The sequence below is a fragment of the Podarcis bocagei genome (assembly GCF_964188305.1).
Source record: "Podarcis bocagei genome assembly, chromosome: 2".
Classification (NCBI taxonomy): domain Eukaryota; kingdom Metazoa; phylum Chordata; class Lepidosauria; order Squamata; family Lacertidae; genus Podarcis; species Podarcis bocagei.
This window is the reverse complement of record NC_138126.1, coordinates 23,231,113-23,257,950: the sequence shown is the minus strand read 5'-3', so window position 1 is coordinate 23,257,950 and position 26,838 is coordinate 23,231,113. Positions and strand designations below refer to the sequence as shown.

General features: G+C 44.5%; 5 protein-coding genes across 5 annotated transcripts in view; 3 read left to right on the top strand and 2 right to left on the bottom strand.

Moving 5' to 3' along the window:
• LOC308581470 (olfactory receptor 2T27-like) overlaps window positions 1-26,838 on the top strand; it is a gene marked incomplete at its 3' end in the record, with an annotated part of 241,324 nt that overhangs the window by 188,378 nt on the left and 26,108 nt on the right. The gene's annotated exons all lie outside the window — the stretch shown is intronic.
• The window catches only part of LOC308581040 (olfactory receptor 2D3-like), a 113,081-nt gene that overhangs the window by 64,568 nt on the left and 21,675 nt on the right, over window positions 1-26,838 (top strand). The gene's annotated exons all lie outside the window — the stretch shown is intronic.
• On the top strand, window positions 3,138-3,764 carry LOC308579687 (olfactory receptor 2AK2-like; the record flags this gene model as incomplete). The annotated part of the gene is made up of 1 exon (XM_081180623.1): window positions 3,138-3,764. One exon carries the CDS (start codon window positions 3,138-3,140, stop codon window positions 3,762-3,764), a length of 627 nt encoding a protein of 208 aa, XP_081036749.1.
• On the bottom strand, window positions 8,379-9,068 carry LOC308579686 (olfactory receptor 2AK2-like; the record flags this gene model as incomplete). Its single annotated transcript, XM_081180622.1, has 1 exon — window positions 8,379-9,068. One exon carries the CDS (start codon window positions 9,066-9,068, stop codon window positions 8,379-8,381), a length of 690 nt encoding a protein of 229 aa, XP_081036748.1.
• LOC308579685 (olfactory receptor 2AG2-like) lies at window positions 14,948-15,670 on the bottom strand (the record flags this gene model as incomplete). Its single annotated transcript, XM_081180621.1, has 1 exon — window positions 14,948-15,670. The coding sequence occupies exon 1, from the start codon at window positions 15,644-15,646 to the stop codon at window positions 14,948-14,950; it is 699 nt and encodes a 232-aa protein (XP_081036747.1). The 5' UTR covers window positions 15,647-15,670.

Sequence of the window (26,838 nt, the reverse complement as noted above, 5' to 3'; positions counted from 1 at the left end):
AGCACGGAACAGATTTTACTTCTGCTCCTTTGTTGTCTAGTAGATGTGTTGGAACATTCATCATCATCATCATCCTCAATATTATCAAATACGTCCAGCTGTGAGGCGTGAAGGCCGCTCCGGCAAGGCCCTTTCTAACTGGCCTAGGGGGCAGGGCCCACACTCACCCAGACCTACTAAGAGGCTCCTCATGAGGTCAGAAGAGCATCACCCGACTATTGTTTTATTGATTTATTGATTTAATATGTGGTACATCCCTTTGAGGTTTTTATTTAAAATATAAAGAGGTATAGAAATTGAAAATACATACATCCATACTGTCCATGAAAGCATTTCAGCATCTTCAGATGGTGAGTGCTAGGAAGTTTTCACATTTGAACTGCAACAACATTTGGTAACAATTAAAATAATGGTTTGGGAGCCAGATTCCCTCAGGGTGGAGCTGGTGGAGCATTTCTCCATGGAGAGTAGAAATGCTGGATTGGAGATGGGCCAGGTGAGAAATACTGGTTCTGGTCTGAATGTTTCAGAATCAAAAGGCAGATATATATTTCCTGCCTCTGGAAATAGGGAGTCAGTGGAGCTAAGCAAACATTTCGCTGTAAATGTACGTTGGGAAATTTTCAGAGATATGCACGTTGCTTTATCAGGGAGCATGAATTGGTTTGTTTAGGTTTTGGAATTTTAAAAATCAAGCATGTCTAAAGGAAGCAAAGGCACATGTGATTCTGCAGCCATGAATATAGGTCATGGCATTCCTAACCCCTATTTTTGAATATAAAAAGATTCTGAACGTTTCTCATTAATTAAGAAGGCACTTCTCTTTTTCTTAAAGAATGGAAGGGAAATCATTTTTGCGGTAGAGGATGAATTGCCACCCCTTTGAAACTGGGGAGTTATAACAGTAGCAATTATTGTAAAAAATTAATTAACACAACAGAGGCCTCACAGTTTTTCAATGGAGCCTTGGAATTCATTTTCATTTTAAGAAACTAAACTTTTCTCCCTTCTTTCTGTTGTAAACAGAAGCGGTTGACACAGGTATGTAATTCTGAACATTTGTAGAAGTCATAGTTATTTTGTATTGCATGCAACTCTGTAGCCCCATGGAAATCAATGGACCTAAGTTAGTCATGGCCATTCATTTCAACAGATCTACTCTGAGTAGAACTAAAATGGCATGCAATGCCTTGCCACATGATGGTCCATCATGCTGATTCATGATAACACCAATTTACTTGTACTTAAGAACCTTGCAAGCTTATGGAAAATAGGAAAAATATCTTCAAACAGGAAAATGTATGTATTTATTTAGCGTATGCATATTCCTTTTAGTTATTTTTTCATCCTGCCATACCCTCCAGGAAAAGTCATAGGATTCAATAAAGAGAAACAGATATTTTTATAAACCAGATTTCATTTGAAAGTCAGGCTTGGCACTACACATGTTATTTATTCCCACATTCTCCCTGTGTGGCACTTTAAAATGTACATCCGATAAAACATTCTGCTGGAAACAATTTACTACAGGAGTCATGGTTTTGCAGCTGCAAAGCAACTGAGCTACAACAGCCTGGCATTGGTATTCTTTAGCTGTATCATTGACACCGGCTTAACACCTGCTATCCATGTCCTTTCATTTCAAACAGGAATATTTACGAACAGAGTATTCCATTCTCATGCTTAGGCTGAGTTTGGGAAGGATGGGGAGTTTTGTGTCTCTCTAAAGCATGATAAGCTTTGATAAATGACCTATTATTGTGCATTCATTTATTACATATTGAGTTTGTCCTTTCCTTCATACCCATTACAGCCTGCTGGATAGGTTAGAGTAAGGCAGGGGCTGCCAACCTGACGCCATCCAGATGTTGAAGCTATAGAACCCATCATCCCTGAGAACGGGCCAGAATCTCTAAACCTGCTCCAGATAAGCTGAGAAAGGGGTAGTGCTATGGATCTGGAGGGACAGGAACACGGTCCTTCCAGTGGTTGCATGTTAGAGATTTCCCTCCTATAGCAGTGAATCTGGATCCCAAGTGACCCATTTCCACTGAAAAAGAATTGAAATGGGCTTCACCCAAACAACAATGGAAAGTCCCAAGCCAAAGTCCCAGGTATTAGCGATATGAAAGAAGAAGTTGGGGCTAGATCAACCTCAAACACCCTATTTCCTTTCTCTTCTAAAAAACGAGGTTGGCTGGGTTTTTACGAATTATCCTACCATTTCCCAAGTATTTCTGCACCTTTTGCGGTGAGGGGAGGGGGACAGGGGTAGCGCAAAATACAGTAGTAAAATGCATGTCAAATTGCTCTTTTGGGGGGTTGCTTTTCATCATCTGGAATGGATTAATCCATTTTCCATTACTTTCTATGGGAAAGCACAGGTTGGTTTAAGTTCGCTTTGGTTTAAGACCAGACTTCTGGAACAGATTAAGGTTGTCAATCAAGGTACCACTGTAGTGAGAATCTGGATGCACCCAGAGAGATTTCTAACATATTGGGCAGTATCCAACATTGAAGCTCTGCCTGCAAAATGGACTTTCATGCATTCTGTAGAACTTCCTCTTCTTTCCAGGTGTCTCTTTGAACCCTCAAAATCTCAACTGGAGGGTTGGGAACCCCCAAACATATTTTGTGGACTCTTGGAGGAGAGAAGAGAAGTCTTGTTGCACAGACAGAACTAAGTGTGCGGAGCATTAGACACAATCCATTCTATAAAAACTGCTCTCTTTTTGTTGTTTATGTTATGTGTACAGTGGATTCAACCCTACAATTTGGCACACCACTTCTCACAAGTCTTCTGCTTAAGTCTTCAGGCAAGTGAAGGAGGAATGGGAGAAGGGAATATGTCATGGACCGTGTTCCTTCTGGTTGGACTTCAGCATCAAAGGTCACCTATGGTTTTCCTTGGTGTGATCCTCTTCATGTTCATCATAGCTCTGATAGGGAACAGCCTCCTTCTTTTTCTGATCAAGACAGACTCTGGTCTGCAGACCCCAATGTATTTTTTCCTCAGCCAACTAGCCTTCATGGACCTCTGCCAAGTTCTCACCATTGTTCCCAAAATGACGGTGGATTTTGTAACCCAGAGCTACAGCATTTCACTCTATGGATGTTTTGTACAGATTTCTGTCACAATGCTCGTAGGAGGGGCAGAGTGCTTCATCCTGGCGACCATGTCATATGACAGGTATGTGGCTATCTGCAGGCCGCTGCAATATCCGGTTCTCATGAGGAGCAAAATCTGCAACATCATGTCAGTTGCTGCCTGGTTTTGGTCCTCTGTGCAGGCCTTGATCTGTTCCCTTTATGTACTGTCTCTTCCCTACTGCAAGTCCAATGTGATCAGACACTACATGTGTGATTACCCAGCCCTTGTTCAGTTGTCCTGCTCTGACAATTTTGCATTTGATATAACAGAATACGTTGGTAGTTTTGTGATCTTTTTCATCCCCATCTCAATCATCCTGGCTTCCTACATAGCCATCCTACTTCAAGTTCTCAGAGCACGTTTCTCTGGAAGTAGCCACAAGGCCTTGGGGACCTGCTTGTCCCATCTGTGTGTGGTGGGGATCTTCTACGTTACGGCCATTTTGACGTACATGACACCTGCCGCTTCCTATTCAGCAGAAAGGGCCATGATAAACGCTGTGTTTTGTACCATTGTGCCTGCCATGATGAACCCCTTCATATACAGCCTGAGGAACCGGGACGTCTTGGCAGCACTGAGAAAGCTCTTTGCAAGATGCGCACTGTGTCAATGATTTCAGCAGGAAACAGAATGACAGGTACTCTCCCTTTGGAATTTATGCAAGGGCTGAAATTTAGCTGGAGGGAACTTAAGGTGAGAGATGCAAATTTTGTCTAAGGGCGCTTCAAATGGGTGTATTATTTTGGTTTTCATGCTACTCATGTGTGAAGAGTCTGCAAACCAAAATGGGACCTATTTGCAATACCTTAATGTACTGTTTGCATTATTAATCCCCCATCTGGAAGCACCCTAACTTTCATTATTGCTGTGTGATTGGTGACCATAGCAAAAAATGTTCCCCAATATTCATACTGTAGCTTTGTTTCTGAATGAATGTTACTTCCTTTGGTTTAATAATATATACTACAGCTTCAAGCAAGACAATGTGTCCCTGCTGGGGCTGAGCTCCTAAATGGAGATGATAATAACATAATGTTCAGGGATAACGTGTAATCTGAAGTGTTTTGAGTGCCCTAAAATGTTGTATGAATTCTAAGTATTATCATTCCCTGGTCTCACAAAAATATTTTTTTTACAATAAACTTCAGTGAAGGGGCCAGGCATATTCTGGGCTGCCAGCTCCAGCGATAGGAAAGTCTTCATTGTTCCTGGATCCCTTAAAAGTTAGGTGCCGTGCTATCATTTGAGAAGCCACCAGGCCTTAGGAAACCTGCTTGCCCAATTTGTGTGTCATGGTACTCTGCTATGGAGCATCTATTTTGGGATATATGGTGTTGATTACTATAGCACCTACAATGACAAATACTTTCATATATGTCTAGAGGAACTGGGATATGCTAGCAGGACTGAGAAAATTCTTTGTAAAATATCACATGGTATAAATGATTTTACAGGGCACCATGCAGAGAGAAGTCCTGGTCAAACCACATTGATTTTCCCTACCGTGACGTTTCTCCTACTTATTGAGGGACAGATTGCTATGGATTGACAGTGCACAGGCTCACATGATCACATTGTCATTCCGTTCTGACCAGTCAGCTCTGGTTCCTGTCTTGAACCAGACAGGTTGCAACATGTACAATAACCACCCATGATGATGATGATAATAATAATGATTTTATTATTTGTATGCCATCCTTTACAATCACATCTGCAAGTACGTCCCTCTTAGCTCTTCTGCTCTCATCCCAACATCAACAAATTCATGGAGGATTAGACTATCAGTGGCTTCCAGCCACAATGTTGTACCCCCAGTGCTGGAGGTCTCTGAATATCATCACTGGGAATCACAAGTGGGCTTAGAAGTACACAGGGGGTGTGCTGGGGGTGTCCAGGCATACCCTGATGTTAAAAAGGGTGTGGGTCAAGGGAAGCAGACAAAGAGAGATGCAGGCAGAAGAAATGGAATGGAATGGATCTGGAAAGGACTTGGAGCCTCTGCCTGTGTCTGTCTCTGGAAGTGGCAGCGGCAGTGGGAATGAGAGTGATTGGCTCCACTAGCTGCCCCTGCAGATCCATTCCAGCCTTTTTCTTCTGCCTGTGTCTGTTTCTGTCTCCATCCTCACTCCACTGGTCACCTTTCGTGGAGAGAGATCTGAAGGGGATAGGGGCTGCTTTTTTATGGTCTGTAAGCAAGGAAATAGGGATGTGGGTGGTGCTGTGGGTTAAACCACAGAGCCGAGGACTTGCCAATCAGAATGTCAGTGGTTTGCATCCCCACTACAGGGTGAGCTCCCGTTGCTCGGTCCCAGCTCCTGCCAATCTAGGAGTTTGAAAGCACATCAAAGTGCAAGTAGATAAATAGGTACCACTCTGGCGGGAAGGTAAACGGCGTTTCTGTGTGCTGCTCTGGTTCGCCAGAAGCGGCTTAGTCATGCTGGCCACATGATCTGGAAGCTGTACGCTGGCTCCCTCGGCCAATAAAGCGAGATGAGCGCCACAACCCCAGAGTCAGTCACGACTGGACCAAATGGTCAGGGGTCCCTTTACCTTTTAAGCAAGGAAGTGGAGAAGCCATTCCACCCTTGGACTTCCATAAGTGCCCTGCATCTGGTCAGCTTGGCATGAGTCTTTTTCTCTGCTGAAAAAACTCCTATTTTGGCTTCCTGACTGCTCTTGTGGTTTTTCCTCTTTACCTCTCGCTTGTCCCTATTTATTTGTTTGTCTTGTCATTCCCTGCCCCTTCTTCCTTTGCTGAAATCATTTTTTACAACATCCCTGGGTGCACACCCTAATGAAACGTGCTGTGCATGCCTATGCAAATGGGGAGAGTGCTGACTGCACAGGCACAGCTTTGGGGTTTCCCACAGGCATCTTATTGGGCACTGTAAGAGCAAGATGCTGGACCAGATGAACCACTGGCCTGACCCAGCAGGCTGCACATGTTCTGAATATTGGCAATGTGTTGCTCGTGATTGACAGGACCTTTGGAAGGCAGTTACAGTCTACTAGAGTCAATCAGAATCCATTATTGAGGGAACTGAGCAGTGACGGCTGTTGCCCATTCAGACTGTCTGGGAAGAAGGCAGGAGGGCAAACAGCCAGAGCCAATGACAGGCAGAGCAACCACTTCTAGTTTAGTTTTCATATGTTGTGCGGATGCCTGATGATCGTCTTCCAAAGCAACTACAGTGGTACCTCGGGTTAAGTACTTAATTCGTTCCGGAGGTCCGTTCTTAACCTGAAGCTGTTCTTAATCTGAAGCACCACTTTAGCTAATGGGGCCTCCTGCTGCTGCCGTGCCACTGCCATGCGATTTCTGTTCTCATCCTGAAGCAAATTTCTTAACCTGAGGTACTATTTCTGGGTAAGCGGAGTCTGTAACCTGAAGCGTATGTAACCTAAGGTATCACTGTACTCTATTCCGAACTTTAAAATGGAAAGCGTAATGCTGGTGGTCAACAAAAGAGGTTTAAAGACTCTCTCAAGGCAATTTTTTAAAAAAATGTAGTATGAACACCAACAATTGGGAAACGCTTGCCTGCAAGCGCTCCAATTGGAGAACAGCCTTTACCAAAGGCGTCATGGGCTTTGAAGACACACGAACTTAGGACACAAGGGTAGAAACGTGCTAAGAGGAAGGCACGCTTGGCAAATCCACACCATGATCATCTCCCACCCAGAAACCAGTGTCCCCACTGTGGAAGGACGTGTGGATCCAGAATTGGCCTCCACAGTCACTTACGGACTCATCGTTAAAACCGTGTTTATGAAAGACGATCTTACTCGGCTACGAGTGATCGCCAAAGAAGAAGAAGATTTCCTTCTAAGTTCTACAAGGGCAACACTGAGACATAAGGAACAGGTTGAGATTGGATGAGGGCAGACTGAGGTTGGAGGGGCAAGGCCCCATTCACACTAATGGACCACTCTTCACAATGGAAGTGAGGCTAGATATAGTAGGCTGAGAGATACGGATTTAAAGCTAGGCTAAATTGTGAATTTGTAGTGATGCGCTGGGTGAAAGACTGAGATAAACCATGTCGCCTCTTTTTGAAAGATGCTGTAATCTGGGGACAAGACACTCACTGGAGTTTCCTCTTGACTCCAGTTGGCCAGTGGGCACCTTCTTCCTACCTCCCAATGTATTCTTCCAAGTGACATTCTGTGGAATAGTGGTAGTGGAATGGTACCACCCCCATATTGAGACCTTGCTCAATAATTTCCCCGCTCCACTGCCAAATGTACCTTGGAATAGGGAACTGGGGTGAGGGAGAAATCATGACCTGTGTGCCTCCCCCCAAAAAAATCACTGGAATCACTGAAATCCCCCAACCCAATTTTGTAGCCTCCCAGACCAAGGCATAGAATTTTAAGAGCTTTATTCTCAATATATGCATTGCAGGGAGTTGGACTAGATGTCCCTCAGGATCCCTTCCAACTTTAGAATTCTATGATTGATCTATTACAGGGACTTCTAGTTAATAGGAGGACCTTTTTATTGTCCAGTTTCTCAATAATTATTTACAATGTGTGTGTTTTTTTGAAAAATAAATATACTAAATGTTTCTGTTGTTTCTGTCTTGTTGCAGTACTGCATTACCTCTTTCTATTTTTTTGTAATTTACATTTTAATACTTTCTTGTCATCAAATAAATTTAGTTTTAAACCACTTAGCAGTTTCAGCAGCCTTCTGTCACTTCTGCCTGTCTCCTTCTTATTGGTGGAAGATAATTCTGATTCAGTTCTCCCAAATTCATGCTTTCCTAAGCAGCACACAAACAAATATACACCCAGCTTTCAAATTTTGCAGTTGTCCAGACTTTACAATACAGTTCTCCAGCCCAAAAAAATGTTAAAAAATGTTAAAAAATGCATTTGATAAGGTAAGGTGTGCATGAACATGCTTATATTGTAGAAAGTAGCACATAGAAATGCATCACAATACGGGAAACTGCTCTGCAAACTGTTGCATACAGCAACAGGAGGATTAGGAGAAATTCAGATTGGAATGCTAATGAATTTTAACAAGACCTTTTAAAAAGCCACCCAGTTGTAAACTGATGTGGAAATGTGGAGAGCTGAACTTAAAACTGGAAAAATGAGAAACTGAGTTAAACTGAAATGAACAAATTCATCTATGCCTAGTTAGTTATTTTCAGTTATGTTTAAGAGTTCTGCTGGTTCTGAGGATAACATCATGGATAGTTTCTTTTTTCCTATCCAATTATTTACACAATATGCATTTTGCACAAAGTCTCCTCAAAGCTGCAAGAACATCGCGGTTCCTCAGGCTGTATATGAAAGGGTTCAACATAGCAGGGACAATGGTAGTAAACACTGAGTTAATCATGGATTTTTCCGCTGTATAGGGGGTCATGTACGTAAACATGGCCATTGAATAGAATATTCCAACCACACACAAATGGGACAAGCAGGTGCCCAGAGCCTTGTGGCTACTTCCTGAGGAGCGTGCTCTGAGGACTTGAAGTAGGATGGCTATGTAGGAAGCCAGGATGACTGAGATGGGGATGAGAAGGACCATGAAATTACCAAAGTATGTTGATCTCACAAATGCAGAATTGTCAGAGCAGGACAATTGTATAAGCGCTGGGTAATCACACAGGTAATGGTTAATCACATTGGACTTGCAGTAGGGAAGAGGCAGCACATAGAGGGAACAGCTCAGAGCCTGGAACGCAGACCAAAACCAGGCAGCGACTGACATGATGTTGCAGATTTTGCTCCTCATGAGGACCGGATATTGCAGCGGCCTGCAGATAGCCACGTACCTGTCATATGACATGGTCGCCAGGATGAGGCACTCTGCCCCTCCCAAGAGCAGCGTGACAGAAATCTGGGTGATGCATCCAGAAAGCGAAATGGTGTAGCTGTGGGTTACAAAATCCACCGTCATTTTGGGAACTATGGAGAGAACTTGGCAGAGGTCCATGAAGGCTAGTTGGCTGAGGAAAAAATACATTGGGGTCTGCAGACCAGAGCTCATTTTAATTAAGAACAGGAGGAGGCTGTTTCCAAGGAGGGCGATAAGGGACATGAAGAGGATGGCACCAAGGAAAAGGGTGGGTGACTTTTGATGCTGAAGTCCAACAAGAAGAAACTCCGTCCACGATGTTTTATTCTCACCCCCCATTCCTTCTTCATTTGTCTGGATTTTAGCTGAATAAGATACAAGGAGAGAAAAGCTGGGGATAGAAGTCACATAGTACTTTGAGAGAATTGTAAGTAAACAGCCATTAATATTGTAACTGGGGTGGGTGGGAACCCAGGATTTCTAAATAAATTATGCCATCTTATGTTATCAGTGTTTTTTTGTAGGTAGGCTACATGACCCAATTGGATGTGTGTGAGATTCATGATATACAAGCAAAGAGGCCTTTTAAAAGAGCTGAAACCCTCCTGTATGTAGCCAATTAATCCAGCTCTGGTTCCCTCTTTCAAGAAGCTTATCATTAATATATTCCCCTTTTTTATTTTATTAGTTATCATTTTATCATTTTAGATTTCTGCCTTAACCAACATAAAAGATACCTTATTAACAATAAATCAAATGCAAAGTGGATAGAAGGGGCAGGGAAAGCCATGAATGATATATGAGATTAAAAGATGCTAATTTTCACAGATAAAATAATTTAAAATAAAAGGGCTTTCCATGCAACACCAGTTGCTAGATCAGAGAGGAGAACCACATCACAGTGCCCAGATGGGATACAGGATTATTATTTTTTTCAAATAAAGAATGGATTTCCCATTAACTTCTGAGTAAACTGTGGGTGTTTATGGCGTGAAAGCTACTGTGAAAGATTCGCCCAGCACACTTCCAACCACATGTTTAGCAGAGTTGAAATACAGTCTGTTAGTGAAGCGTGAGGAAATCGGCCCTGAGTCTTGATTGATGAGCAACACACGATTGTTCGAAAAGACCCTGATGTTAGGAAAGATGGAGGGCACAAGGAGAAGGGGACGACAGAGGATGAGATGGTTGGACAGTGTTCTCGAAGCTACCACAGCATGAGTTTGACCAAACTGCGGGAGGCAGTGGAAGACAGGAGTGCCTGGCGTGCTCTGGTCCATGGGGTCACGAAGAGTCGGACACGACTAAACAACTAAACAACAACAAGCATAGCGATTGCTATTTACAGAGACTGCTGTGGATCCCCACAGCAGCAGATCTGCTTGCATCTTTTCAGTAGATTAAAACTGAAACTCTCTCTCAGTCACTCTCACATAACACACTGTGCATGTCCATGATGTCACTGTCTTATATTTGCACCAGTGCAAACAATCCAGCTTCACAGCCAGAGTTTCATCTTACATGCAGAAACTCTTGAAGACAGTTTTCTGAAAATGAATGACTAATACCCCCGACATAAACATGACTCCCAAATGGAGTATATGTGTAGCTGTCACACCAACAACTGGGAAACACTGACCTGTGAGTGCTCCAATTGGAGAACAGCCTTTACCAAATGTGCCATGGGCTTTGAAGACACTCAAATTCGGGACAAAAGGGAGAAACGTGCTAAGAGGAAGGCACGCTTGGCAAATCCACACCGTGATCAACTCCCGCCCTGTCCCCACTGTGGAAGGACGTGTGGATCCAGAATTGGCCTCCACAGTCACTTATGGACTCACTGTTAAAACTGTGTATCTGAAGAAGTGTGCATGCACACGAAAGCTTATACCAAGAACTAACTTAGTTGGTCTTTAAGGTGCTACAGGAAGGAATTTTTTTATTTGGACTATGGCAGACCAACACGGCTACCCATCTGTAACTGTTAAAACTGTGTTCATGGAAGACAACCTTACTCAGCTATGACTGATTTCTCCCTTGCGTCCTAAGTTCTAGTGTCTTATGGTGTCACTCACAGACAGACAGACACACAGACACATTATCAGTATAGTTTTTCCTTTGGTCTCTCTTTGCCTGTTTAAGATTCTCTTGCAAAGGATTTTCTTTATGAAAATTTGTGTTGTCACCAAAGAACAATACAAAACAGAAAAGAAAAGAAGAATTAGATTGCAATGACAATGAGAAGAGTCACATACCTGAGTCTAACGCATGTGTTTGCAACAGCAAGCAGAAAGACAGCTTATGTTTTAAAAGAAGCTGGTATATAAGTCCTCTGCTGTAAATTATCAGTGCTCCATCCACTGATTTAATTAAATCTTGCTCATCTCTTCCATAGTACTCCCCTAAGCTAATTGACCACAACTCAGTTTAAAGGGTTGCCACGTTTTTCCTGTTGTAGGCAAAAAATGATTTGCAGTACATTCTTTGAAAGAGTTGTTAATCTGAATTAATGACTTACTTTGCCTACATTTTGAAAAGTGGAAATATTTTTATAACTTCAAAAGGAAGGGGGGAATCACAATCAATATTTAGTGCCTTAGGGTAGTAAAGTGTTTTCTTGATTGCTTTCCACACATTAAAATATTCAGAATCATAAAGACTGAATTCCTTGTTTTGCGGTCAGTTGCAAAAACAATTCAGACTCTCTGAACTATTGAAAAATAGTCTCTCTTATATAGCGACATTTTAAAAATCTATATCTGCTGCATCACAACCAGCATTTTCACCAACAGTATTTAAAATCTTCATGAAGAAATGATCACTCTCCTATACCTTTGGGAATTTTGGCCCCATGACTTCAATTAAGGCACACTGGAAGCTACAACTCAAACTTCAAACATACTTTCAAAGCACATTTTCCTTATGGAAATTCTTGTCCATTCCCACCCACCAACTCCCCCCCCCTCCAATTTGCTAGATGAAAGGAATGCAAACCACAAACCCACCAAAACTCTAAAGAAATTCTAAAGTGCACAGTAAAAGGTAAAGGTAAAGGTCCAGTCGTGGCCGACTCTGGGGTTGCGGCGCTCATCTCGCTTTATTGGCCGAGGGAGCCGGCGTACAGCTTCTGGGTCATGTGGCCAGCATGAGTAAGCCGCTTCTGGCGAACCAGAGCAGTGCACGGAAACGCTGTTTACCTTCCCACCGGAGTGGTACCTATTTATCTACTTGCACTTTGACATGCTTTCGAACTGCTAAGTTGGCAGGAGCAGGGACCAAGCAGCAGGAGCTCACCCCGTCTCGTGGGGATTTGAACCGCCAGCCTTCTGATTGGCAAGTCCTAGGTTCTGTGGTTTAACCCACAGCGCCACCCACGTCCCTTAAAGTGCACAGAGAGTGAGGCCAAAAAAAAAGGAAGCCCCTTTCACAGGGGAAGAGAACTTTGAAGTAACATTCATTATGGTCTTTCTCCACATCTCAGTCATGACAGTGATTGTTAGAACTTCTTCTAACATATGATAGTGATTATTGTAACTTCTGCATCTCTTCTGGTAATTCTTTACATTTTAGGGGCCAGCAGGAAATGTCAACAAATTCTGACATTCGACCAGCTGAATACCTTTGAGAGATGGTCAAATTTCAATATTATGTCCATATTTTAGCACTAAATATGCAACAAGTCCAAAACAGGTCTTGAGAAATCTACTCATGTAGTTCCTGACCAGTGGCCTACAAACATCTTATGAATGCCAGTAACTTGGTAATTGTTGCTATGTCGACATTCACTAAGTTACTGGTATTAATCTTATAAATAGAAGTTCTCAAGAAAAAGAAATGTCAGGCTATTTTTAAAGATAATTGCCGTTTATTATTGCCTAAGGGAACACACACACACACACACACACACACACACACACACACACCATCTCTACCAGCAAGCATTCAAAATGCTCTGTGATTGCCTTCACATCACATACACATAGAGAGCGATCCAACACTTTGGGGGAGTATGAGTGTATCTCACAAGTACAGTGGTATCTCTGTTCTAGAACGTCTCGAACCTGAACGCTGAAAACCCGAAAGTAAATGCTTCCGTTTTCAAACGCGCCTCGCTATTGTCTCATTGAGGCAAGAGTTACTGGGATTACTAGGCCTGCACTGTTTAGTTGTTTTGAATAAAACGTTAACGTCACTGACGCCATGTTTTTATTGTTGACCTACACTTGACTCTAGCTTCTGACACAGGGTCTGAACTGTGTCAAGCGGCAAAGACAGACCAGGAATGAGGCCTTGGCGTCGTAAGGTATCCAGCGCGTGGTAGCTATGAAAAAAGGTTAATTCCATGCCTGGGATCATTAGGAAAGGAACTGAAAATAAAATTAAAGATACCATAATACCATGATAGAAATTTATGGTGCGATCACATTTGGAACACTGTATACAGTTCTCATTGCCTCACTTCAAAAAGTACTGTACTTTTCCGTCTATAAGACGCCTCTGTGTATAAGACTACCCCTATTTTGGGGGACTCAGATTTAAGAAAATGGGGGGGGGGGAGATGCCACAGAGTTGTTGAGCTTTTTTGTGGAGAATTGTCCAGAGTTGTGGAGCTTTTGCACGTGTCACAAAATCCACATCCCGTCTGTCACATCGCCGGCAGAAGCTGCCAATCGCCCGCCCAACTGCCAGAGCATCAGCCAATCAACACCACCCACTGACAAAGCAACCAATAACAATATACCAATATACCACAAAGCAATATAGCTGTTGACAGCTGCGGCAGCAACCAATCAAACGTCCACCCTATGGACCACCCATCATAGCTGTCAACTTTTTCCTTTTCTTACGAGGAATCCTATTCGGAATAAGGGAATTTCCCTTTAAAAAAGGGAAACGTTGACAGCTATGCCACCCATGTATAAGACGACCCCTACTTTTTAGCATGTTTTTAAAAGAAAAAACCATAGTCTCATACACGGAAAAGTACAGTATATTTAGAGTTTGGACTCTGCCTTGGGGATAGACCTCATTCCTTGAATGCCAGGCCATGGCTGAGAGCAGAGCTATGCCAAAGCTCAAACTCTCTTGTGTGAGTTCAAACAGGGACAAGTGCTTGGAGCAGGAATAGCCAGCAGTGAGGGGAGGCACTGCAGGCTCGGCCTCCCAGGAGCAGCATCACTGCCATGTACCACCAGGATGGTTAGTAGGGTGGGACAGGGCGGTGGGAAGATTGTGACAGCTTGGGCACGCCAGATTGGCTCTTCCACTTCACTCAAACTGCCCTGCTCTCAGCACTGCCATTCATCACCCCATCACTTTCCTCATAAGTAGCAGGGGTGCTGCTACAGGGTTGCAGAACTATCTCTCACCACCAACTGCGCCTGTCTTGCAGCAATGCTGCTCTTTGTTTAAGAAGCCTTTCTCTGGATTGTGACTCAGACATTTGATGGGATACATTAGGTCTGAGCACTGGGTCCAGCCAAAGCCAAAACCAAATAAGGCAGATCTGGACTTTGGCAGAGTCAAGCAGAAACAGCTCTGGGTTGGGCTGTCCAGAGCAATCCGGCACATTCAGGGAGCAGGGAATTGGGTGGGGAGGGAGGGAAGGAAAGCAGCCTCAGTGTGTTCCCCATAAAAGCATTTGGATACTTTTTCTTTCCAATCAAAAGATTAAAATATGTTTGGACAAACTTGCTATTGTCATTATTTTCTTCCAGCAAATCTTCCAAGTCATCCCACTTGGCATCTGTGTTGAATCTGAAATTGTTTTTATGTATGTAATGGGTTTTTTTAAAGAGATTTTTATATGTGCAATTATTTAGCTCTTTGTACATGTGAAATGGGTATATGAATGTATTTATTGTTTTGTAAAATAGCACTGAGATCCCTTATAGAAAGCAAATCACAGTAGTAGTAGTAGTGGTAGTAGTAGTAGTAGTAGCATTGTATGTAAGTTTCTAATATATTTTTTTCTTGTCCAACTATTTACACAATATGCATTTTTCCAAAAGTCTCCTCAGAGCTGCTAAAACGTCTCGGTTCCTCAGGCTGTATATGAATGGGTTGAGCATGGCTGGGACAATGGTAATGAACACTGAGTTGATCATAGCCTTTTCTGCTGAATAGGAAGATACGGGTGTCATGTATGTTAAAATGGCCGAACCATAGAAGATCCCCACCACACACAAGTGGGACAAGCAGGTCCCCAGGGCCTTGTGGCTACTTCCGGAGGAGCGGGACCTCAGAACCTGAAGGAGGATGGCTGTGTAGGAAGCCAGGATGATTGAGATGGGGATTAGGAATACTAGGAATGTTCCAAGGTATATTGATTTTTCAAATGCAGAATTGTCGGAGCAAGAAAGCTTTAAAAGCGCTGTATAATCACAACCGATGTGTCTAATCACGTTGGACTTGCAGTAGGGAAGAGGCAGCACGTAGAGGGAACAGTTCAGGGCCTGCACACAAGACCAGAACCAGGAAGCGACTGACATGATGTTGCAGATTTTGCTCCTCATGAGGACCGGATATTGCAGCGGCCTACAGATAGCCACGTACCTGTCATAGGACATGGTTGCCAGGGTGAGGCACTCTGCTCCTCCCATGACCAGTGTGACAAAAATCTGGACGGCACATCCGTAGAGTGAAATGGTGTAGCTGTGGGTTGCGAAATCCAGTGTCATTTTGGGAACGATGGAGAGAACTTGGCAGAGGTCCATGAAGGCTAGTTGGCTGAGGAAAAAGTACATTGGGGTCTGCAGACCAGAGCTCATTTTAATTAAGAACAGGAGGAGGCTGTTTCCAAGGAGAGCGATAAGGGACATGAAGAGGATAACACCAAGGAAAAGGGTGGGTGACTTTTGATGCTGAAGTCCAACAAGAAGAAACTCCGTCCACAATGTTTTATTCTCATCTCCCATTCCTTCTTCATTTGTCTGGATTTCAGCTGAGTAAGATACAAGGAGAGAATATGTGGGGAATGGAAGTCACACTTCCCTGTGAAAAAAATTAGGTAAAGCACCCTTAATATTATAACTGTGGAGTGGCAACATTTAAAAATAAAACATGCCATCTTCAGTTACAAGTGGTTTTTGAGGGTAAGCTACGCAGCTAAAACCATCCTGTTGGAGAAATGGAGGAAACCTGGAAAGAGAGGAAATAGATCCAGCCCAGGCTACCCCTTTCAAAGAGTTTTCCACCATAATGTTACATGCTATTTTTATTTTATTTTATTAGTTATCAGTTTTTGTTTCGATAATTTTTTGCTGTTAAAATTTTATAACACAAATAGAACAATGGAACATTGCAGTATGAACGAACCATACAGAAAATCTTAATGAGAAAAGATGGAAAGAGATAAATAAATAGAAGAAAAAAGGGTGCAAAACACATCGTTCTCAAATCTCCACTTCTTATGTTGAAGAAATACAAGCACAAAAAAACGAGTATAAAAAGTCAATGGGGGGGGGAATAGTTTGTCTGTTTTATCTTACCATATTGTGACCTCCCACAATGGCTTAGCCAACATAAAAACATGTGAGGAAGTCCAGTATTGTGACACAGCTTTGAGTCCTGGGTAGTCTCGGCAGCCTTGTAACCACCCAGAAGTAGCCATTTGGCTTTGTGATGGGCTTCTTGTGGAGCTCTTCACAGCACTTATTAGCAGCTAGGAGCTGGAGAAAATTGGTCATTTGGGTTTTGATGGTCTGACCTATTCACCATTCCCAAAATATAGCCATTGTGTGTGGTGGCTCAAGGATCAGGAAGAATGATGACCAAGAGCAGATCCTGCCATTATTATTTTTTTAGCTTGACAGACTTCTTTAGCCTTATAGCTGTATCTTCCCAATCATTTGTGCACTGCAACTTTCCCCCTTCCCCTTAGCTCTTTCTAAAAGTAAGTTGCTCGTCTTCACTTGACAACATGGCCAGAGGGGAGACACAGGAAAGAAGTGAGTAAGAGAAAGGCTCCCCGGGTGTCTTTGTGTCCCAAAACTCAAAGGTAACTCCCCAGCTAACTAACGCTTTCGGTGAGCAATTTGCAATGGTGCCAAAGTTTGAAATGGCCAATTTGCATAGATGCCAACAGCGTGAGTTGCCAGATTGAACTATGTTGTTGTTTAGTCGTGTCTGACTCTTCGTGATCCCATGGACCAGAGCACGCCAGGCACTCATGCTGGTAGCTTCGAGAACACTGTCCAACCATCTCATCCTCTGTCGTCCCCTTCTCCTTGTGCCCTCCATTTTTCCCAACATCAGGGTCTTTTCCATGGAGTCATCTCTTCTCATGAGGTGGCCAAAGTATTGGAGCCTCAGCTTCAGGATCTGTCCTTCCAGTGAGCACTCAGGGCTGCTTTCCTTCAGAATGGAGAGGTTTGATCTTCTTGCAGTCCATGGGACTCTCAAGAGTCTCCTCCAGCACCATAATTCAAAAGCATCAATTCTTCGGTGATCAGCCTTCTTTATGGTCCAGCTCTCGTGCAAATCTTCTGGAAGACGGAGGGTTACCAAATGGCAACAAACAAAAGACTACTTGCTACCTCTCAGCATTGCCTAATGCCCAGGGTTGTTGTGAACAAGACATGGAATTGAGTGGACGTTTGTATTATCATTTGCCACTATTACACCGGACACTAAAGCGGGTATCAGTGGTGCTATTTTTCTAGAAAAAGAGGTGCTGGAACTCACAACGAACACCTCCCTTGTTTTCTTACAAATGACAATGGCACCCACCTTATTGGTGCTGGAACTGATTTCCGGTGAGTTCTGGCTGAAAAGAAAAAAGCCCTGGATATCTCACCCATAGTGCCCTGAGTTCATTGGAGAAATGGTGGACCTTTTTTTTTTTTTTAAGTAACATTCACATTACTTCAAAGGCTCTGATAAGCACACAGAGGGAACTATATATTCTGCCCAAAGTCAGTGTAGAATATGCCATAGAATTCTGTGTTTGTGTAGATTTCTGTTCTCTGTTGAGATACATTTCTGTTTCTGGGATCTTTTTCTCACCTTGTATTTTGTAATTTGTAAACATAGGCATGCAACCATCTACAGTGGTACCTTGGGTTAAGTACTTAATTCGTTCCGGAGGTCCGTTCTTAATCTGAAACTGTTCTTAACCTGAAGCACCACTTTAGGCTAATGGGGCCTCCTGCTGCCGCTGTGCCGCTGGAGCATGATTTCTGTTCTCATCCTGAAGCAAAGTTCTTAACCTGAAGCAATTTTTCTGGGTTAGCAGAGTCTGTAACCTGAAGCGTATGTAACCTGAAGCGTATGTAACCTGAGGTACCACTGTAATTGATACTGAAGCAAGAAAGATCCTTCGCCTCAAACAACAACCCAAACAGATTTGCTCTTCTCAGCACCAGAATTAGGTTCACAATTTCAGGTGTGCTGGTTACACACACACACACACACACACACACACACACACTTGTGTTTCCCCCCTTTGGATTGTGATTGCCTATCCCACATTCACTTGCAAAGGATTTTGTGTATGAAAATTGATGTTATCATCATCAGATATGCCAACCACAAAAATTTGTGTTGAAAATGCAACCTATATAAATATTAAGAATCACATACCTGTGTTTAATGCATGTCTTTCTGCCAGCAAGTAGAAAACCGATGTGATTTTTTAGAAGCTGTTGGCCTTTAGATGTTCTGCTGTAAACCTTCAGTGCTCCAACCATTCATTTAATTAAATCTTGCTCATGTCCTCCACCATAAACTATTGACCATAATTCAGTTTAAAAGTGTTACAGCCTTTTTCTTGTTGCAATCAAAAAATGATTTACAGTACATTCTTTAGAACAGTGTTGTTACTCTGAGAGAATGGCATCTTTTTTCCTTACATTTTGAAAACCATAAATATTTTTATAACTCCAAAAGAAAAAGAGAGAGAAAGCCACAATCAATATTTAATTTTCTTGATTGCTTTTCACATCTTAAAATATTCAGAATCACAAACCCTAAATTGCTTGATTTGAGGTCAGCTAGGAAAACAATCCAGACCTTGTGAACTATAAATAATGCTCTTTCTTGTAAAGGAACATTTTAAAATCTACATCTCCTACTTTATTTCTGCAAAATCTTTACTTAGTCCCACAGGGTCTAGCAGTAAGAGAAAAAAATGTGCCTTTTTTGGATCTATATTATAACCAGCATTTTCACAATCAGTATTTAAAAGCTCCAAGGAGAAACAATCACACTCCTGTATATTTGGGAATTTTGGCTCCCCAACTTATTAAGTAATACTTTCAGAAGTGGAAGCTACAAGTCAGACTTCAAACAGTACATTGCACGCCCCACTAGATAATGAGAATCTAAAGATAGCACTATATGCTGCTTCTGCAGACATGGGTTCCTCCAAGCCAATGTCCACTAAATAACATGAATGAGGGAGCAGAAGATTCTGGGGAGAAGTACAGGCCTCCATTCAGTTCTCATTCTCCCTGTTCTTTGATGAGGTTGACGTTCTTCTGCTTGATTCCCTTTATACCTTAGGTCTCTGTAACTGTCCCTTTCTAGGTCTCCTCCTACCTGTCCAAATACCTGTCAATCTTTCCACGGGGGAGCAAGAGCAGTCTGAGGAGTGTCTGACTCTCTCACCTGTAGCCAACATCCCAACACAGAAGCTCTCTGGATTAGAAGGAATTTCTCAAGAGGGTGGAGAAAATGCTCCTCTGTGGATATTTGAATGTAGCTGGGAGTTTGCCTTTCCATCATAATTTACTTTATGGGAACTGATGAGAGCCAGGGTGGTGTAGTGGTTAATAGCGGTGGACATGTAATCTGGTGAACCGGGTTCGCTTCCCTGCTCCTCCACATGCATCTGCTGAGTGACCTTGGGCTAGTCATAGGTAAAGGTACCCCTGCCCGTACGGGCCAGTCGTGTCCGACTCTAGGGTTGTGCGCTCATCTCACTTAAGAGGCCGGGAGCCAGCGCTGTCTGCAGGCACTTCCGGGTCACGTGGCCAGCGTGACGAAGCTGCTCTGGCGAGCCAGCGCAGCACAAAGAAACGCCGTTTACCTTCCCGCTATAAAGTGGTACCTATTTATCTACTTGCACTTAGGGGTGCTTTCAAACTGCTAGGTGGGCAGAAGCTGGGACCGAAGGGCAGGAGCTCACCCCATCGCGGGGATTCAAACCGCTGACCGTACGATTGGCAAGTCCTAGGCACTGAGGTTTTACCCACATCACCACCCGCGTCCCTGGGCTAGTCATACTTCTCTGTATATTACATATATCACATTTGTATATTACAACCCATTCAAAACATTTTATTTGCAGCTGTATAGCTGAGTCCACACAAAGTGATGGGAAGACTTTATGACTAGTGCTGCACCAAAACTTTATCCCATTTCCCCGTCTCTGAGTAGTAGCCTGCAATTAATGAGGAAAGAAATTGTATTCGAAAATCATCAAAGGAATGAGAACATTTTGCGTCAATATTCAGCAAGCTATTAGTATTAATCTTACAAACTAGGAGGTCTCAAATAAAAAGTCAGGATGCTTTAAAGACAACGACCATTTATTGTTGTTTAAGGCAGTGTTTCCCAACCTTTTTTGGGCAAAGGCACACTTGTTTGATGAAAAAAATCTCGAGGCACACCACCATTACAGCCCCGTGACGTCAGCGTGCAGCGTCACTCCGGGAGGGACGCACGAAAGTGTAAGTTTCAATTTTTTTCCCTCCCCCTTGCCGGGGAACCTCCAAGCTTTGGGGGTGGGGGGGAGGAGGCAGCAAAGCGAGGCAGGAAGGAGAGCGCGGCTTGGCTGGGTGAGCTTTGGCAGGGAATGAGAGCCGCGAGGCGGGCGCTGCGGACGGAGGCGCTGCCCGCCGAGCTCGCAGGCAGCCAGGCAGGCAGACGGCGAGAGCCCCGCGCTGGGCGGCCTCTCCTCGCCGCCGCCGCCCCGCCTCTCGCCGCCCGACTCGCCCGCCTCCCTCCAGGCAACATCTCGCGGCACACCAGGCAACATCTCGCGGCACACTAGTGTGCCGCGGAACAGTGGTTGGGAAACACTGGTTTAAGGGAATAATCCACTATCTTTAGCTGCAAGCATCTAAAATGCTCTGTGATTGCCTTCACATCACATACACACAGAGAGTGATTGAGGACTGTTGGAGAAGATACCGTATTTTTTACTCTATAAGACTCACTTTTTCCCTCCTAAAAAGTAAGAGGAAATGTGTGTGCGTCTTATGGAGCGAATGCAGGTTGCGCAGCTATCCCAGAAGGCAGAACAGCAAGAGGGATTGCTGCTTTCACTGCGCAGTGATCCCTCTTGCTGTTCTGGCTTCTGAGATTCAGAATATTTTTTTTCTTGTTTTCCTCCTCCAAAAACTAGGTGCGTCTTGTGGTCGGGTGCGTCTTATAGAGCAAAAAATACAGGTAAGTGAATATCAGAACTATGTGGGTGGAACCAACTGAGTGAATTTCCTGCGTACTATGAATGCAGTCAGCTCCACTCAAAAGGCCAAGGTCACCATGCCAAAGGCACACATCCCAGTAGGGGACCCATTGACCAAAGAAGAACCTGGCCCGTCTAGTCCAACATCCTATTCTCACAGGAGAGCGCGGCTTGGCTGGGTGAGCTTTGGCAGGGAATGAGAGCCGCGAGGCGGGCGCTGCGGACGGAGGCGCTGCCCGCCGAGCTCGCAGGCAGCCAGGCAGGCAGACGGCGAGAGCCCCGCGCTGGGCGGCCTCTCCTCGCCGCCGCCGCCCCGCCTCTCGCCGCCCGACTCGCCCGCCTCCCTCCAGGCAACATCTCGCGGCACACCAGGCAACATGTCGCGGCACACTAGTGTGCCGCGGAACAGTGGTTGGGAAACACTGGTTTAAGGGAATAATCCACTATCTCTAGCTGCAAGCATCTAAAATGCTCTGTGATTGCCTTCACATCACATACACACAGAGAGTGATTGAGGACTGTTGGAGAAGATACCGTATTTTTTACTCTATAAGACTCACTTTTTCCCTCCTAAAAAGTAAGAGGAAATGTGTGTGCGTCTTATGGAGCGAATGCAGGTTGCGCAGCTATCCCAGAAGGCAGAACAGCAAGAGGGATTGCTGCTTTCACTGCGCAGTGATCCCTCTTGCTGTTCTGGCTTCTGAGATTCAGAATATTTTTTTTCTTGTTTTCCTCCTCCAAAAACTAGGTGCGTCTTGTGGTCGGGTGCGTCTTATAGAGCAAAAAATACAGGTAAGTGAATATCAGAACTATGTGGGTGGAACCAACTGAGTGAATTTCCTGCGTACTATGAATGCAGTCAGCTCCACTCAAAAGGCCAAGGTCACCATGCCAAAGGCACACATCCCAGTAGGGGACCCATTGACCAAAGAAGAACCTGGCCCGTCTAGTCCAACATCCTATTCTCACAGTGGCTGACAATGCCAGAAACCCCAGACCCTCCAGGTCTCACTATTTTCCAGGGACAGTCCCAAATTTACAGAAGCCATCCCTGTTTCTTATTTGATCCCTGGAATGTCCCGCTTTTCCCTCCCAATTGCTGATGCACGGGGTCACTGAGCGTCACATTGCAAGTCAAAATATTCAGGCAGGCCTAAAATATATTTTGGCTATTATATCATTAGCCAGTAGGCTGCAATCCTAAGCCTTCTTACCTGGGAGAAATTGTTAGGATATTTCCGTTCCACCTTAAGAGGGAGCAGGCTTTTGTAAGTTACAGAGTCTGCGCATGTCCTATTTACAGGATGTTTTTGTTCTGATATTCCTTTCGATTTCAGTTGGTCAGAGAAGCTGACTGAGAATGGACGTGTTTTCTTTGTTCTGTTCATGTCCTAAATAAAGTCTGTAAATATGCTCTTTTGCTCTTCTGCGGTGCAAGCTTTTGGCTGTGCTTTTATCTGCTGATAAACAGTGTACACCAGCCTAGGAATGTGGCTAGGAATTTCCAGAGGCTTCGTGTCGCTAACTGTTGGATCTGCGTGACTACGGGAGGCCGATGGACGTCCGACACCCAGCTTGGGGGCTCATGATGGGCACTATCTCCCTGGCAGTTTCCCAACAACAAGGTTTCGGGCCCAGATTCACGGCACCTACAGGAGAGTAAAGCTGCAACAGACTGCGTTTGAGGTACGTGGGGAAAGCGAAAGAAAAGAGGGACGCTTTTCTGTTCTACCTCGGCAAAGAGTCTTTGATCTCCGGCAGATTAATTGGCCTGGGAGCCAAGCCAGAAAGGCTTCGTGATTAATGGCTGCCAAGATAACGAGTCTTTGAAGGCATAAATAGACTCACGGCTAATGCCAAAAGCTGAGATGGATCTCTTACAGACCTCAGAAACTGCTCAGTGTCCTAAGTTGGATGGGCAGAATTATGAAACCTGGGCAAAATGGTGTGAGACTTTGCTGCGTCAGTTTGGGGTATGGCATGTTGTTTCTGATGCCCCCCCAGTTCCTCTGACAGAGAGATGGAAATCGCATGATTCGAGAGCGATGGACGTAATAGTCCTATCTGTATCTCTTGAGGAAATTAAGACGCTGCCTGTCAACACCACTGCACGTGGAATGTGGACTGCTTTAAAAAAAGCTCATTTGCCAAAAATCCCAGCCCAGAGTTTGACTGCATCGGAGGTCCTAGCTGTTTCCCAGAATGCGGGTGATTGCAGGGATGCTGAGGGCACCGGTTGCAAGCTGCAGGGGGAGCTGACCGTCACGTCATCCCAGGCAGCATTCCAGCCTCCAGGGGGAGCCAAGGAGTCGGCAGCTGAGAGCTCTGTTTCTCATGGGAACCAAGGCCATCGCCTTTGCAGAGGCCGGAAAGGCAAAGGTAAACAGAGCCAGACGCAGACGTCTGCAGATGGCCAGGAGCAGAGGGAGGGTGAAGAGCCCGCGCCAAACAAAGCGATGTTTGCTGGCACAGCTTCACCAAAGGCTAAAGGCACGTCTGCTGACCAGAAGCAGGGGGGCAAGCTGCAAAAGCCCACGCCAGTGGAAAGCAAGGTGTTGCTTGCTGGCACTGCTTCACCAAAGGCTAAAGGCATGTCTGATGGCCAGGAGCAGCAGGGGGGCAAGCTGCAAAAGCCCACACCACTGCAAAACAAGGGTTTGCTTGCTGTAAAGACTGCTCCAACAGCCAAAGGCAGGTTTATTGTGGATTCAGGTGCCACCCGCCACGTTTCCAAGGACAGGCATCTCTTTATCTCCTTCAAGCCTCAGGAAGGTGAGATCCACCTGGCTGATGGAAGGACGTTGCAAATTGCAGGAGAAGGGACTGTGAAACTTGCAAGTCTGCACACTACCATCAGTAATGTACTTTATGTTCCAGGAGCTGCGAGCAACTTGTTGAGCGTCCCACAGCTTACTGGGCGTGGTTTTCAGATTTCCTTCAAGAGGAGCGTCTGTGTCATCAGTAAAGGCAAAGAGGACTATTTGCATGCAAAGTTTATGGATGGTTTGTTCCATATAACTTATGATGACACTGCTGTTGTGAATAATGCTGATTCTTGTTGTGTTGCACAAACTAACAAAGTTCTTCATGCAGGTTGCATTCATGATGCGCATCGAAGGTTTTGTCACCTCTCTTGGAAGGCACTGGCCAAGATGCCAGAGGTGGTTGTAGGTTTGAACATCAAACCCTGTAAATTTCACATGAAATGTGTATCTTGTGCAGAGAACAAGGTGAAGGTTGCTCCAAAAGGCAAGGAGTCTTGCAGGCAGGCTTCCAAACCCTACCAGCTAGTGCATGCGGACCTGGTTGGGCCACTTGCGCCCTCTATAGGAGGAGCAAGGTACTTCATGATTCTGATTGATTCTTTTACCAGGTTCATTCATGTGTATTTGCTCGAACAGAAATCACAAGCATTTCCAAAGTTTAAGGCATTCTGTGCTTGGTTGGAGAATGTGCACGGTAAACGTATTTCTTGTTTTTTTACTGATCGGGGCGGGGAGTTTACTTCTCAGCAGTTTGAAGCTTTCCTGACTGAGAAGGGAATCCAGCATGACATGTCAACGCCCAGATCGCCATGGATGAATGGACTTGCGGAGAGAGCAAATCAAACATTGCTGCAAGGAATCAAAACCTTGTTGCATGATGCCAATCTCCCTGATAAGTTTTGGGGGGAGGCTTTGGGGAATTTGGTTTACAGTTATAATCGCAGATTGTCATCACCCATTGGTTGTACCCCCTATGAGAAGATGTTTGGCAAGAAACCCAACACCAAACACATGAGAATTTTTGGTTCGGACATGTGGGTACGCACACAACAAACCAACAAGCTTGGGAAGCGTGGGGCACATGGTTTGTTCATGGGGTACGAAAAAGGTGCATACAGGGTATGGATGACTGACTCTAAGTCCATTAAGTTCACAAGGAGTGTTGAGTACAATCCTAAGTGGGGGGGAAATGTGGGAATTTTCCAGAGTTACCCAGAGGAGGATGAAGGTGATGTCAAGCAAGCAGCTAAAGATGAGAAAGCTGCTGCTGCTGCTGCTGCTGCTGATGATGATGATGATGATGATCAGAGTTCGGGTTCCAGTTCAGTGGGCGGCGCTGCTGCTGCTGCTGCTGGTGTCAGTGACAGTGATGACACAGCAGACTACCAGAGCGCAAAGGCCTCAGTCAGACCATCTGATGCGTCTGACAATGAACTGGAAGAACCACTGTTCACCATTGGTCACTTTTCTCCTAAGAAAGAGGAGATGAGTCCAGAAGACTTGCGTCTAGTACGTAGGTCTGAAAGGGCGACCAAGGGCAGACCTCCAAAGAGGTATGCTGATGAGTTTGCTAAGACAGCAACTGCTGTTCTTAGTAGCTCGGAGAAGGTGTGGGAACCTTCAAGCTTCAAAGAGGTTCAGGAGTTGACCTCTAAAGATGCTGAGCCTTGGCTTAATGCCATGAAGGCTGAAGTTGATTCCTTGAACAGGAACCAAACTTGGGAATTGGTACCGGTAGTCCCAGGAATGAGACTGGTTGGCAGCAAATGGGTCTTCAAGGCCAAGACAGACCAGAATGGCAAGGTAGTCAGACACAAAGCCAGATTGGTTGCCAGAGGTTTTTCACAGGTACCAGGACAGGATTACCACGAGACCTACTCTCCCACAGTCAAATATGAGAGCATTCGGCTGATGCTCAAGATCGCTGCGGAGGAGAAACTGCATGTTACCCACCATGACATTAATACAGCTTTTTTGTACGGGGTTTTGGGGGAGGAGCTGTTCATGCTTCCACCTGATGGGATGGAGATACAGAAGGGAATGGTCTGTAAACTGCGGAAATCCTTATATGGTCTCAAGCAGAGTGCCAGATGTTGGAACACAAAACTCACTGAGACATTGCTTTCTCTAGGTTTTCACCAGGGCAAAGCTGATCCATGTGTGTTTGTCAAGGAGGAGGGGCAAAACAAACTGTATTGTTTATGTTTTGTTGATGATCTTCTGATGTTTTGGAAGAATCAGGCTTTTTATCAAAGCACCCTAGCTCAGCTGAAGGAGCACTTTGACATGAAGGATCTTGGTGAGGTATCCAACTATCTTTCTCTGCAGGTGGAGAAGGACCAAGCAGGTAATTTTCTGTTACACCAAACACAGAAAATTGCTGATGTGTTAACCAGGTTGAATTTGGTTGATGCAAACCCAGCAGACACACCGATGGTGACAGGTTACCAGGTAGACAGTACTGCTGAAGCGTTTTCTGACACAACGCTGTACAGATGCATTCTAGGCAAGATGAACTTCATTGCCAGATGTTCAAGACCTGACATAGCTGTAAGCTGTAATCTGCTTAGCAGACATGCCAACAATCCTACGGTTCAGGATTGGAAAGCTCTGAAGCGCATAGCCCGCTATTTGAAAGGGACTATGCACTACAGGCTGAGGTTCACCAGTCAGAAGACTGGAGGTCTTGAAATCT